Source organism: Zalophus californianus, chromosome 1 (genome assembly GCF_009762305.2).
Source record: "Zalophus californianus isolate mZalCal1 chromosome 1, mZalCal1.pri.v2, whole genome shotgun sequence".
NCBI lineage: Eukaryota > Metazoa > Chordata > Mammalia > Carnivora > Otariidae > Zalophus > Zalophus californianus.
In genome coordinates this window covers 106,008,752-106,021,083 of record NC_045595.1, presented here as the reverse complement: position 1 = coordinate 106,021,083, position 12,332 = coordinate 106,008,752, and the positions used below count along the sequence as shown (strand labels likewise).

Sequence of the window (12,332 nt, the reverse complement as noted above, 5' to 3'; positions counted from 1 at the left end):
CTATGAGCCAGCCACTGTTGTAAGGGCTGTGATGTATATTAAAACATTAATTTCACAAGAACTCTAAAGTAAATATTGCATTAGGTCCATTTTATAGATGAGGCTTTGTGGCACAGAAAGGGGACATATTCGCTACATTGAGTCCCCTTTAAATAAGAGACACTGAGTAAGGAATGGAGAGTGATCATTTTTACTTTCCTGGATAAAAAGTCTAACTAAAAAGAATGAAAACAAGTTTCCTTGCCAAAACATCCTTATGCATACCGGTATGTACTAGAGCCGTAAGAAAGTACACTCAATTATAACCATTGCATCAAACAATTTGATTAAAAATACTTAACAATGCCCATGCTATTTACCATCTGTTTTTTAGACACTACACCAATGTCTTAATACATTCTTTAGGAAATACAAGAATGGTTCATAACAGAAAATTCCATGACCAACTGAAGCAGATGTTCAGTTTCTGCAGTGGACACAGAGTTATTATATAATGATATTGTAGTTTTCATTGTGCACCATCTAAGGCTAGATGATTCCTAGGTATATCAGCTTCTTTCCATTAAGGTGGGAAGAGGCTAAGGGGATTCTTCTGTACGGTCTGAGACATATCCAGAATCCAGGAATTTATGTCCTCCCTGCCCCATCTAGGTTTTCAAAAGAACCACAGCAGAAGTCACTTCTGGAATAAGTTTCTGGAAGTACTCAGGACAGCTGAGTTTGTAGATAAAAATCAGACTGCTAAGGATTAAGGCTACTAGGAAGCTCTAGGCTCCTGGAAATAGTTTCTCAAAACATGCATTCACTTGATAAACCTTTCATAAATTCCTACTCTCTGCTCACTAGATGTAAAGATAATACAGGATATAAGACCCAGTGTCTGACCTTATCAGACGAGGGGCTACCATGGGGTGGTTATTGGACAACTGGCCTAGGGAGCGGTCACATCCAACGCTTAGAAAAACTCATCAGTCTTTAAAATAAGCATCTGCTAAAATTCCAAAAATCAGTTTTGAAGGTTAAGATCAATGAAAATTCTCTAACACATTTGCTACATTTAAGAAAATGGATTCCTATAATTAGAAAATTGCTAGGGTAAGAAGAAAAATGAATTCTATTTCATAAGAAAAAATGATATGACAAGTTCTTACATAGCTAGAGAGAATCACATTACATGCAGGCATGTGACCTGAGAAAATGGTCCTGGCCAAAATTAGAATCAACATTTCTCTATCATTTCTTATCATGAAGGATATAGGTCAGAACTTAGTAGAAAAACAACCACATCCACAACCATGTATTAAAACAACTTATCAATATTGCTTATATTCCATATAATGCTGCCTTTATTCCAGTTTAAGGATTACCACAAGGAGAATTTTTTCCTGCCACAATCTTACTTATGAGGTGTTGTGGCAGGTATACTTATAAGGTATACTAATCGTTTGTACATGAGAGGAAAGGAGTTAACATTTCCCCCAGACCTCCTAGGTGCAGGCACTCTGGCAAAAGCTACATGTGACCTCACTGACTCTAGGTGGGACCACTGAACCCTCTTACTGCACCATGGGTGTATTTCACTTCCTTGGAAGAATATTATTTTCCCTCAAGTATCCAACACTTGAAGAATGGTGGAAGAAAAAAAAAATGTCTGCTTCTGAAAGCCCATTAGAGATAGTAAAGCAAGTTTCAACCAACTGTTAAAAAAATTGGGGGGTAGGAGAAGGTAAATATTGTACAATCACTGTTATGAAGTTGTATTTTTACTGCCTGAAGGAATTCCTGACTTCTCAAAAAGAAAAAAAAGGGGGGGGGAAGGTAGGACAAAAATAATGAGAAGAAAAGGAAAAGGAAAGAAACAGTTGGCAAAAAGAATCAGGAAAAAACAAACTATACGTTAACTCTTATTAGTACAAGCAATACAACTCTACGTGGTGTAAAAGAATAGTCAGGTACTTTTAGGTGTTTTGAGGAAAAATGTAGAAGTAATGGGTTCCTGCAGGTACATTCTATGTCATAAGCTTGCCTTCGGCAAATATGCAAGAATCTTTGATTATATGTAGGTTATTCTACTCAATTCCTTTAAAAAAAAAAAAAACGTGCTTTAGAGGAAAAGCATGTTTAACTATAAATGGGCCAGCGAGTTTTCCCCAATGCTAGGAATCACTTAGAACAATTCAAAACTAAACTTAGCAGTAACAGTCTGAAAGTGAGCTATTAGTAAGACAAATTATACCTTGTGATAAAAAGGTAGATATGAAAAACTAACCTTAGTGGAAGGTAAATTTTTACTTAGGCCTAAATTACTTTAAAAGGGAATTGAATTCATCCTGGTGGGATGGTTACTCAACTTACAGCAAGTTTTTTTTAATCTTGACAAGATCTGAAACAAAGGTAATAACTATTTTTGCTCATCCTCAAGAATAGCTAAAATCCCCCTAAGGTTTTTAAATGGCTCCAAACATGCTGCTTATTTAAGCAAAATAAGTATTTCTTAGTATTTTAAGCAAATCCTCATCATTTCTGTGTAAGAAGCAACTTAGGCCCATCTTACCTGACACCCAGGGAGTTTGAGCAATTATGCTAGAGGTCAGGGAGAGACAAGCATGCAGTGACTGTTGGTTGCATTCCCATACAGTTGGCCTATTTCCTTTCTCCTGTCCTTCTTATAATACAGGTAAAAACAACCATTTTAAAGAATGTACAATTAACCATCCCACCTCCAGCCCCCCAAATCACTAAGTGGACTGAATGCAAAAGTGCCATAAGTTATACAATGGAGATATGCCTAGAAAGTTACACAAAATATAAAGGATATTTTTTAAAGCATTAGGATTTCTTGCTAATTTCAAAGTTTTATGGCTTTTCTTAGAGCAGGATACACCTGTGGATTGTTTACTTCCTTTGAGGTTCAAAAAAGTACCTAAATCCCAGGGTTGTGTGGGATCTTAGATAATACATTTAAAGCGCTTAGAAATGTTTTGGCAAATAGTAAGTGCTCTATTAGTGTTAGCTGCTACTATTATCCTCCTCATCCTCATTAAAATAGTGCATTTTTTGGAAAAATTGGAAAGTACAAAAAGTATATAGAAATGGCGGGGGAGGGGGGTCCCAATCTCACCTCCTCTTTTTCTATTTTATTTATTTGTACAGATCTGTGGGCTTCATGAGCCTATAGTAATCTGTGTAGGATTCCCACCACTGTTTTGTTGAACAATCACTGTCATCTCAAAAGTTAAATAAAACTGAGTTAGAGGGCATAAAAATAGCAATGATATAAATCAAGAATGAAATTGAAGGTATCCACAAACTGACTATGATTTGTAATATATTCTTTCCTATAGACCTATTAAACACATACTGAAAATAGTCTATGCAGGGCACTGTAGGGAAAAACCTAAGAAACATCAGGACTTTAGAGATACAACCTCAGAATGATCAATCTAATAATAACAAACAAAAGTAGGAGCTAAAAGGAGTACAGAATATGGTGATAATTACAGGGAATGAGTGCTCAGTGAGGGTCACTCCAGGGATGAAAAAAAACTGCTTCTCGGGGACTGGAGAGTCTTAGCTCTTATTGCTTTAAGGCGTACTTTTCATGAACCTAAGATACTTCAAGTTCCTATTTGATCAATGATAACAGTAAAATACACGAGAGGTATAAACCTGTAGGAGAGCTATACCTGCATTCACACGAGATTTCAGGGATACACAGGCAGGAAGAATACGCCCCATACCCCACACTCACGCCTAGCTAGAGGCGCTAACAAAAGGCAGAGGGCTCCACTGCTGGATCTGGACAAACCTGCTGGAAAGGTCGAGCCTGGGCTTGCCTGAGAAGCCGCTGCTGCTGCTGCTGCTGCAGAAGCTTCATCTGTATTAACTGCTGCTGCGAGGTGATGGCGTGCAGCGGAGGTGGCTGCATCATGGCACCTGAGCGCCGCTGCAGCATATTGGACAGAGCTTGCTTGGTGTTGGTGGGGACGTAGGAGCCCGTGGGGTCCAGTCTGGAGCCACCTACAAAAGCAACCAGAAAGAAGGGCTCTCTACGTGTGTTAACGCCACAGGTCTTCCTTATTTTATCAAAACATGGAAACCTTACCTTCTAAGCCTCACTTTATGAGCGAATGGAAAATAAGGCCCCGCCACACACCATACAAAAATTACAGGTATGTTGAGAACTGCGTAATTCCCAAAGGATGGGGACGGTGATGTAGGCGTGAATTATAGTATTTCAGTGATTTCACGGAGGCCCCACTTTGACTGATCAACTGAAATGCCTGAAAAGAATTCGTGGGCATGATTTCGAATCACGTGGGTTTTAAATTATGCAAGGCCCTGGGGAATACATTACCGGCATAAAGTGTACTGCCTTCGTGGTATATTTTGCCAAGTGTCCTAAGCCAGTCATAGAAACTCTTTTGTCATTTTAAACAAATTTGAAGCTCATGGTATTTAAGTTTCTTTACCATAGCAAAATAAAAATGCCTCTTTCGTTATAGACTGGCATGAAAATACTTTCAAAACTTGAAACGCTTGGAAACTTCAAATACCATGACTCAAAAGACAAAACACAGCTTTTTGAAGGCTTGAAATCAAACAGGAGACGTTGATTATAGTGATGCCTGAGAAACCAAAGGCAATCCTTAACATACTTGCATATAAGAGTTTGGGGAAAAAAATTTCAACATTTGCTGGCTTCAAATGAGGTGTCAATCACTCATTTACCAGATAGTTTATATATTCCTTAATATATATGTAAGAAATCCTCTATATAAATATAATTATCTCACAAAAGATGTTTTATGTTTTTTTAAAGTAAGTTGTACAGTGGGAACAAACATTTTAAAGCTGAAAACCCACATTCTTTTAAAGACTCAGAACCACACCAGCAATGTGATTTATGAAATCAGCAGCATTTGAAGAACCTTAGGAAAAAAAGAGGAAAGTCAATTTAAGTAATATATGGCAAGGTAACTTTTGTTGAAGCAAGAACTGGAACTGTACTAATACATAAAAACTTAATGGACTCATTTTATAGATAAAGGAGATTCTTTCTAAGGATTAGGCCATCGTCCATTTTCTTTTAATTTTCCTAACTTTTTTATAATCTTGTACCTTTGAGCCAACTAAAGAAATATAGTAAGTATCCCTGAAGCCCTCTGCACATTCCTAATTACTTTCCTCACCTTTTCTCACCAAATGCTATTCTGAATATGGTGTTTAATATTCCCAAACAATTCCTTATAACTTTACCACACTGCTGTGTATACATGAGAAAGAGAGAGAAATTGTAGACGGGTAGGTGTGTTTGTATGTACACACATCTGTTTTGAGGGGGCATACTGCTTTGCATTTTAACTACATATGACTGAAAGCATACTGTACGCACTCTTCAACTTCATAGGATTCATATTTTTACAAAAATCAATTTACACATATGAAATCCCTATAAATGCTTCTTTTCTTTAACATTTTTCTTACATGTCATCATACTTAAAACTTACCTAATATCTAAATTTCCTTAACTTATAAACACCTTTTATAGTATTCTAGGGAAAGAAAGTATAGGTCTTTATAAAATACTTAGCCTTCAACTCATACTGAATCAGTGTTTAAAAAGGCTAAAAAATTCACAAGCACTTTGGAACTGAAAAGAGAAAAGTCAAATGAGAAAATATGTATCATTTTCCACATTTACCATTGTCTAGTTTACTCTTTATAGTCTACATTCATTCATTCAACAACCTATTTTTAAGAGCTTATTAAAAGCCCAAGGTTGCTTTAAGTTCTGAGGACACTACAGTGAAGGAAACAGAAAACATACCTGCCCCAACAGAGCTTATATTGTGGGAAAGCCCGATAATAAACAAGTTAAATATATAGCATATAACCACGTGCTCATCTATGGAGAAACAGAAAGGAGAGGGGAATAAGGTGCATGGAAGGGGTGTAGCTTACCATTTATAAAAGAGGGTGGTCAGTAGAAGCCCACTGAGAAAATGGTATCTGACCAAGCCCAAAGGAGGGAGGCAGTGAGCCATGTAAAATATCTAATGGTGAGCACTCCAGGCATGGGGGCGAGCAGGTACAAAAGCCCTGAGGTGGGAATATGTTAAGATCATTTGCTGAACATGTCTGCTGGGTTAGGCCATCTTCTATGTGCTACATTTTCGAAATTTAAGTTACACACACATACACACAGTTGTGTGTATGTGTGTTCATGTATAATATAACCCTTATTTCATCATTCAAAGAAGAATGAACATTTTTACTCATTTTGTATACTGCAATATCCTATCACCCACAACAGAGTCTGGAACATTATGAAGTTCAATATATTTTGTTGAATAAATAATTGAATCACCTACTCTATGAGGGCATATATTAAAATATCTCTTTTACAGATAACCAAACTGAGGAACAGAGAAATTAAGAACTGGTCAAGATTACACAGCAGGAGAGTGGTTGAGCCAGACCTGAACCTAGAACTGTAACTTCTAGACCAGCCCTCTCAACCTCTAATTTAGAGGACAAAATAGGGATTCTCGCCTGCTGTAAGCCAAGAATCAAACAATGTCTTTTCCTAGGCCTCAAAATGTCATTCTTGAATTACAATAAAAATCATAACATGCAGACTAAGATCTCAAAATACACTATTTTGTTGAACAAGCAAATTTTCATTTAGAAAAAAAATTAAAGTCATTTCTAAGTAAGAGATTTTTTTATTTAGGGAACGTTCATTTCAGATATAAAGTCTACTTGGGCTTGAATGAAAGCCATACTAAAATCAGGAACATTTACTACAGATTCGGTAGTTTTCCTTCTTTGATATCTCAATCTACCTGCTGAACCAAATTTCTTAGATACTTCTCAGTATCAACAATTTATAATTCAAAACATAAAAAAATAAAGATACTGTGCAATACTGTCTAATTTTTAAAAACACGGATAAGAATATCTGATAAAAACACAAATTTCACAACATACAACTTTTATCAATTTTATATATTTAATTTCCTTCTAATACTCAATGAAAACTCCCAACTCAGAACATAACCTAGCAATTAAAACTGTATTTTAACACTTCAGAAATAATCCAGAATTGGTCACATATTAAATTACTCTATATGCTCAGGTATTATTTGATTCTTACAATTAGAATATATTCATGTATATGACAATCAACAATAGATTAAAAGACTCATTTAAAAAAAAAACCATATTTTAGAAGAAAAAACATTTCAAATGGGAGGGATTACAGAAATGTCAACTGAGTATTCAGTTCTTGCAGTTTCCACGTTTTGTGAAGATTTCAGGTTAAAAATAAAGAAAACCCCAAGCTACTTCACATCTCAGAGTGACCCGACCGTACTCTCTTCACATACCTGGAGTAAGAGATTGGTTCTGAAGGAAAAAACCCGGCTGCTGGGGCTGACCCATGAGGTTGTAGCCCCACAAGGTGGACTGTGGATGGTGCAACATCTGGGAGGAAATGGGTGAGTAGTTAGGAGGCACTCGGTATATGTTGCTCTGTGGATACTCCTTCAACATAAAGTTTAAAAAAAAAAGTTATTTAACTCCATAAACTATATAAATGATGAATGCAAATTCTTATCACATTACTTGAGCCAGCTCCTATCCCAGTGGACAAGGCTGTTTTTATAGAGGGGAAGATGGAAGGCAAGAGTGTCAGCATGTTCTCTGCAAAACACTCATTTGAGTGAAAACTTTTGACTTAAGAAGTACTTGACTTAAGAAGTGAAGGGAAGATGTAAAGGGATCACTCTGAAGTTTGTTTTTTAAAATACTAAAAGTACATCAACATTGACCACCGCCCACAACTGAAAGTGAATCTTCAGATGCTAAGTCTCTGGAGATTATTTCATCTTAGGTCACCTTAGTAAGACTTCCTGATATGTTGGGTCCAGATGAGAATGAGGCCAGAAGGACCCAATATATTTCAGAACCAATCCCTGGCCGAAACAGTATCTTATTTCCAGTTTTCAAGGCAGCAACCTAAAGACATAGACTCTCCACCATCTGCCTGCACCCCACTCCCCCCCCCCACCAGGCTTGGTCTTCCTTATAAGAGATGCAAAGTCTTTAAGGTTCACACCCAGATGTCTCAATTCCCCTGCCATCCTCCATCCCCCCTTCTCTTAGTCTAGCCCTAAAGAATAAAGGAAAAACAAAACCTTGGATCTCTGAAATATAACCCACTGTGTAGGGGCAGTTCCAGAAGTAGTATGGGAGGAAGGGACATTACCAGGACTCAGGAAATGAGAGAAGTTTTAGGACTTTTGTATCTGAAAAAAAACAGAAACCTATCCATGTAGACTGATGGGCTAGGAGGGTCCAGATTTTAGGGAGTTACAGCCTGGACCTCTTCAAGACAAAGGAAGATCGGTAGGAAGACCATATAAAAAGAGGGCACTACCATTCAAGTGGCATCCAAAAGTGATGGTGATCTTCTCTAGAAAAATATTAATCACCAAGCTATCAGCTAGGAAAAGATATGTTTTGGTTCTGACATAGGTAAATAATAATAATAAAATAAGACATCTGACCACTCAATCGTGAATATTTCTTCCATTGTATAAGAATACCCTTGAACTCTATACAAAACTGTTTCAAATTCTCTCTCAAGTATTTTCCAGGTGAATTTAAATGTAAAGATATTCTTAAACATTAGTTCTATAAATGCTACAAAATTATTTCCAAGTTACCATCTCATAGATTTCTGTTGTTTTCAAGAAAATGTTGGTATAGGTAGGGAAGGCTAATAGGGAAAAAAAGGAATGAAACTTTTTAAAATTGTGTTTGTCTTCTATATAGTCTAAAAGTATATTAAAGAAGTAAAATATACAGGAAAATAAGATAGAATGGTAAAATATGAAATCTCAGAAACATCCTACTGGATGTATTCGATGGCATGCTAGCTAGGAAATGCAAGCAGTTTTTCACATTAATTTACTACAGGTGTCAACTGCTCAAATGATGATAAATATTTTAGACATGAGATAATAAAAATATGCAAGAAGATGAGATTTTAGGGATCTAAGAAATTCAAGTTTTAAATGTGAGAAATTATGAGGCACTGAAATATTAATTAAAGATTATTCACAAGAGAAGCCTAAAATTAATGAACAGGAGAGAAGGAAAAATCAGAAGCTATAATCCTGTTGTCTGTGACAAGTCACTGTTCATGTGCCGTTCTATTAATTAAGACAGAGCTTTATTAGGATTACAACTATTACAATAAGGCTTCTAATGCTTTTCCTGTAGCTAGAGATAGACTCTGGGCATGATTAAATCTCCTACCAGGTGTTAATGAGCCAAAGACTTCCTGACTTCTCATACTCACATCAATTCTTGAACTTGATTTCGTCTTGCGCTTCCTTCCCTTTGTTTTCTTCTCCTCGTCTGTTGCGGTTTTCCCCTGATCTGACAGTTCAGCTGATTTCCTCTCTGGTTCCTGAGAGACGGGAGATGTGGGCTCTTCCTCTTCCTCCTCAGGAGGCAGGGGCAGTGGCTCGAGGTAGTAACTTCGGGGCTTGGGCATAGGGTGTGTGTGATACAGCAGCAGGTGATGCTGCTCCTCGTACTTGATCACCTTTCGGTCCACTCGGACAGTCCCAAACCAGGCCCAGGACAGAGGAGCTGGGTTCTTCTGACCCTCAAACAAATCCCACGGGGACACCTTCTGCTTTGTAGAGACCTGAAGACCCTGTGGTTGAGATAATGCTCTATGACCTCACGTTCAGATCTTTTCCTGACTCAGAGGCCAAGCTTGCTTAGGACATGGATGCAAAGAACATTCTGGCTGGGGTGGTGAGGCTTAGAGTGCCCTAACATACAGCAGACAGGTAAATGTGCTGGTTCAGGGTTTCACAGCTAGATAACTAGAGAGCTGCAGCTAGAATTCAGACCTTTAAGTTCAATTCTGCAGTTCTTTAGACCACATGATAATCTGTTCAGGCTGCAACACCAGATGCTCCAGTATATTTTACGGTAAATTGGTATTTTGCATTTAGGGTTTTTTTGTTTTGTTTTGTTTTTAGGAAAAAACACTTTCTAAAAAGTACTGCAATGTTGATCTTACTTTATTAAATTATAAATTATAACCCTTTGGATTCCATTTTTTTTTAATTTTGTTATTTTTGAGATAAAACAAAACTTCAGAGTCAAGTTATAGTCAACTTCTAATTGAGCTCAAATTAACTTCAATCCAAACATGTATGGGCTTGATTCAGTACAGGAATCTTTCACGTACTTAATAAGCCAGTTTCTGAATAGTTAAAGAATATTACTACAGAAGTAATTTGTACCAACAGATACAAATAAAGTCTTTTAATTCAAGCTTATCTCTACTGGGTTTAGAAGAGGAAATGTTACTCTGTTTCTGAAAATAAAGGTTTCTTATTTTTAACATTAACTGGTGATGTCTCTTGGTACTTTCCCTGGCATACCAACTTGAAAATATTTTTCCTCAGAATGACCCCCCAAAACAACTATTCAGGCATTCCATAAGATATGAATGCTCCTGTTCTTATCTACACAACTCTTTCATGGATGGATTTATCCAACATCAAGGCTCATTTACTATGTATAAATTGACTGTGTCCTAATACTGTCTTGAGCTTAGGCCTCTTCCTAGGTGCAAAGACCATATATCCAAATGGTTTCTAGATGTCTCACCACTAGAGAGCCCAATGACCCAGCAAACTCAAACTGCCCATAACACTAGCTTTTTCTGTCTCCACAATCACACTGGTAAAAGTACTCAGGTTACTCTGAATTAATGTAGCATTGCATTTCTCCTAAGAGCCATATTCTTTCATACCTTTAGGAAAACTCTTCCATTGGTCTGTATCACCCACTTCCCTATTTCCCAACTAACTCTTAATCCTTCAAAATAATTCAAGTGTGAATTTTCTGGGGGGCCCTATTCTGACTACCTACTCCTTATCTGAGGGTGATGGCTCCTTCTCAGGGTCCCCTAACACTTTGTATCATGACACACAGATCTCACCACACTGTGATTGTCTATCTACTTCTGCTTAAGGTAAGAGCTCTTTTCTCTCTGTGGTTGCTCAATGTTCATTAAACGAATAATCATTCTTCTCGTATTTAAGGGAACCTTGCTTAATATCCTACATAAAACAAGTGTTCGATGAAGTATTGTTCAACAGGGAAGAAAATTAAGTACCATCACCCTAAAAATATTTTTTTTTACTCAAAATAGCTTACTACATGAAGACTTTATCAATCAAAATTTTCTTATCTAAACGTATTGTTGTCAACTCTGAAGTAAAATCAGACCTGGTCTTTGCCTTCTTTTATTTTTACAATACATTTTTAAAAAAACATATTATTTATCTATTTGAGAGAGTACATGTGCACACATGAGTTTGGGGGGCGGGCAGAGGGAGAGGAAGAAGTACACTCCCCGCTGAGCAGAGGCAGGGGCTGGGCTCAATCCCACGGCCCTCAGGACCCCGGGATCACGATCTGAGCTGAAGGCAGACGCTTAACTGACTGAGCCACTCAGATGCCCCTTAACAATACATTTTTACTTAGTTTTCCTTCAGCGGGTTTCAGAAATTCACTTAAATTCACATAAAGTTTTAAATGAATTTATCTATGTAATAACGCCAATGACCAAAGCATTTAAATGATAAGACTATGCTTTAAAAAAAATCAAGAAACTGTAAAATTGAGGTGTCTCATATACCCTATAGGAAGATGAGAAAATATATACAAGAAACAAACATTTACTCTTGCCTGTTTTTTATCTATAGAGTCGAATCCAGCAATTTTGTTTCCCTTAGTGTCAATCAAGGAACCCATAGGTTCGCAAGTGATGACATCACATGTCTGTTTTGGCAAAGGTAGCAACTGTCGAACTTTGTCAATACTTTCTGATCTCTTGTCTCCTAGCTCTTTCTAAAAAAACAAACAAACAAACAAAACAAAAAGAGATAGAGAAGTGGGACAGAAATTACAACGAAGGCAAAAGTTGGTGAGAAGGAAGTTTCTCTTTGAAACATTTCCTTTTTTATAGCCAGAATGTTCTTTAACGTTGAACATGGTCTATGATGCAGCTTTCAATTAGAGTAGTGAGTATGTTTCATTTCTTCTATTTAAGTAGAAAATAGAACACATACAATGGGACCCTGGTTACACAACAAATATCACAGTGCTGAAATGACAAAAATCCCGTGTAGTATTTGCCAGCAGAAGGCAGAAGCTGCAGCACAGAACACATTCTCAAATCCAGGGTCAAACCTCAAGGTAATGTTGGTTATTTTATTGATAAGGTCGTT

General features: G+C 37.0%; 2 protein-coding genes across 5 annotated transcripts in view; one reads left to right on the top strand and one right to left on the bottom strand.

The window, feature by feature from the left end:
* The window catches only part of MED12L (mediator complex subunit 12L), a 316,798-nt gene that overhangs the window by 32,002 nt on the left and 272,464 nt on the right, over positions 1–12,332 (bottom strand). For 3 of the 4 annotated variants that reach the window (XM_027583927.2, XM_027583929.2, XM_027583928.2), the window contains 4 exons: positions 11,791–11,952; positions 9,371–9,733; positions 7,392–7,548; positions 3,809–4,020 (listed from right to left, as the gene is read on the bottom strand). In XM_027583927.2, coding sequence (XP_027439728.1) covers positions 3,809–4,020; positions 7,392–7,548; positions 9,371–9,733; positions 11,791–11,952 — 894 coding nt within the window. Of the gene's footprint in view, positions 1–3,808; positions 4,021–7,345; positions 7,549–9,370; positions 9,734–11,790; positions 11,953–12,332 lie in introns of those variants that run through there. The other variant, XM_035727727.1, reaches the window with a different exon arrangement.
* Positions 12,231–12,332, top strand: part of P2RY12 (purinergic receptor P2Y12) — a 45,016-nt gene continuing 44,914 nt past the window's right edge. The window contains exon 1 of the mRNA XM_027583936.1: positions 12,231–12,300. The gene's annotated coding sequence lies outside the window, so the exon portion shown is untranslated. The remainder of the gene's footprint in view (positions 12,301–12,332) is intronic.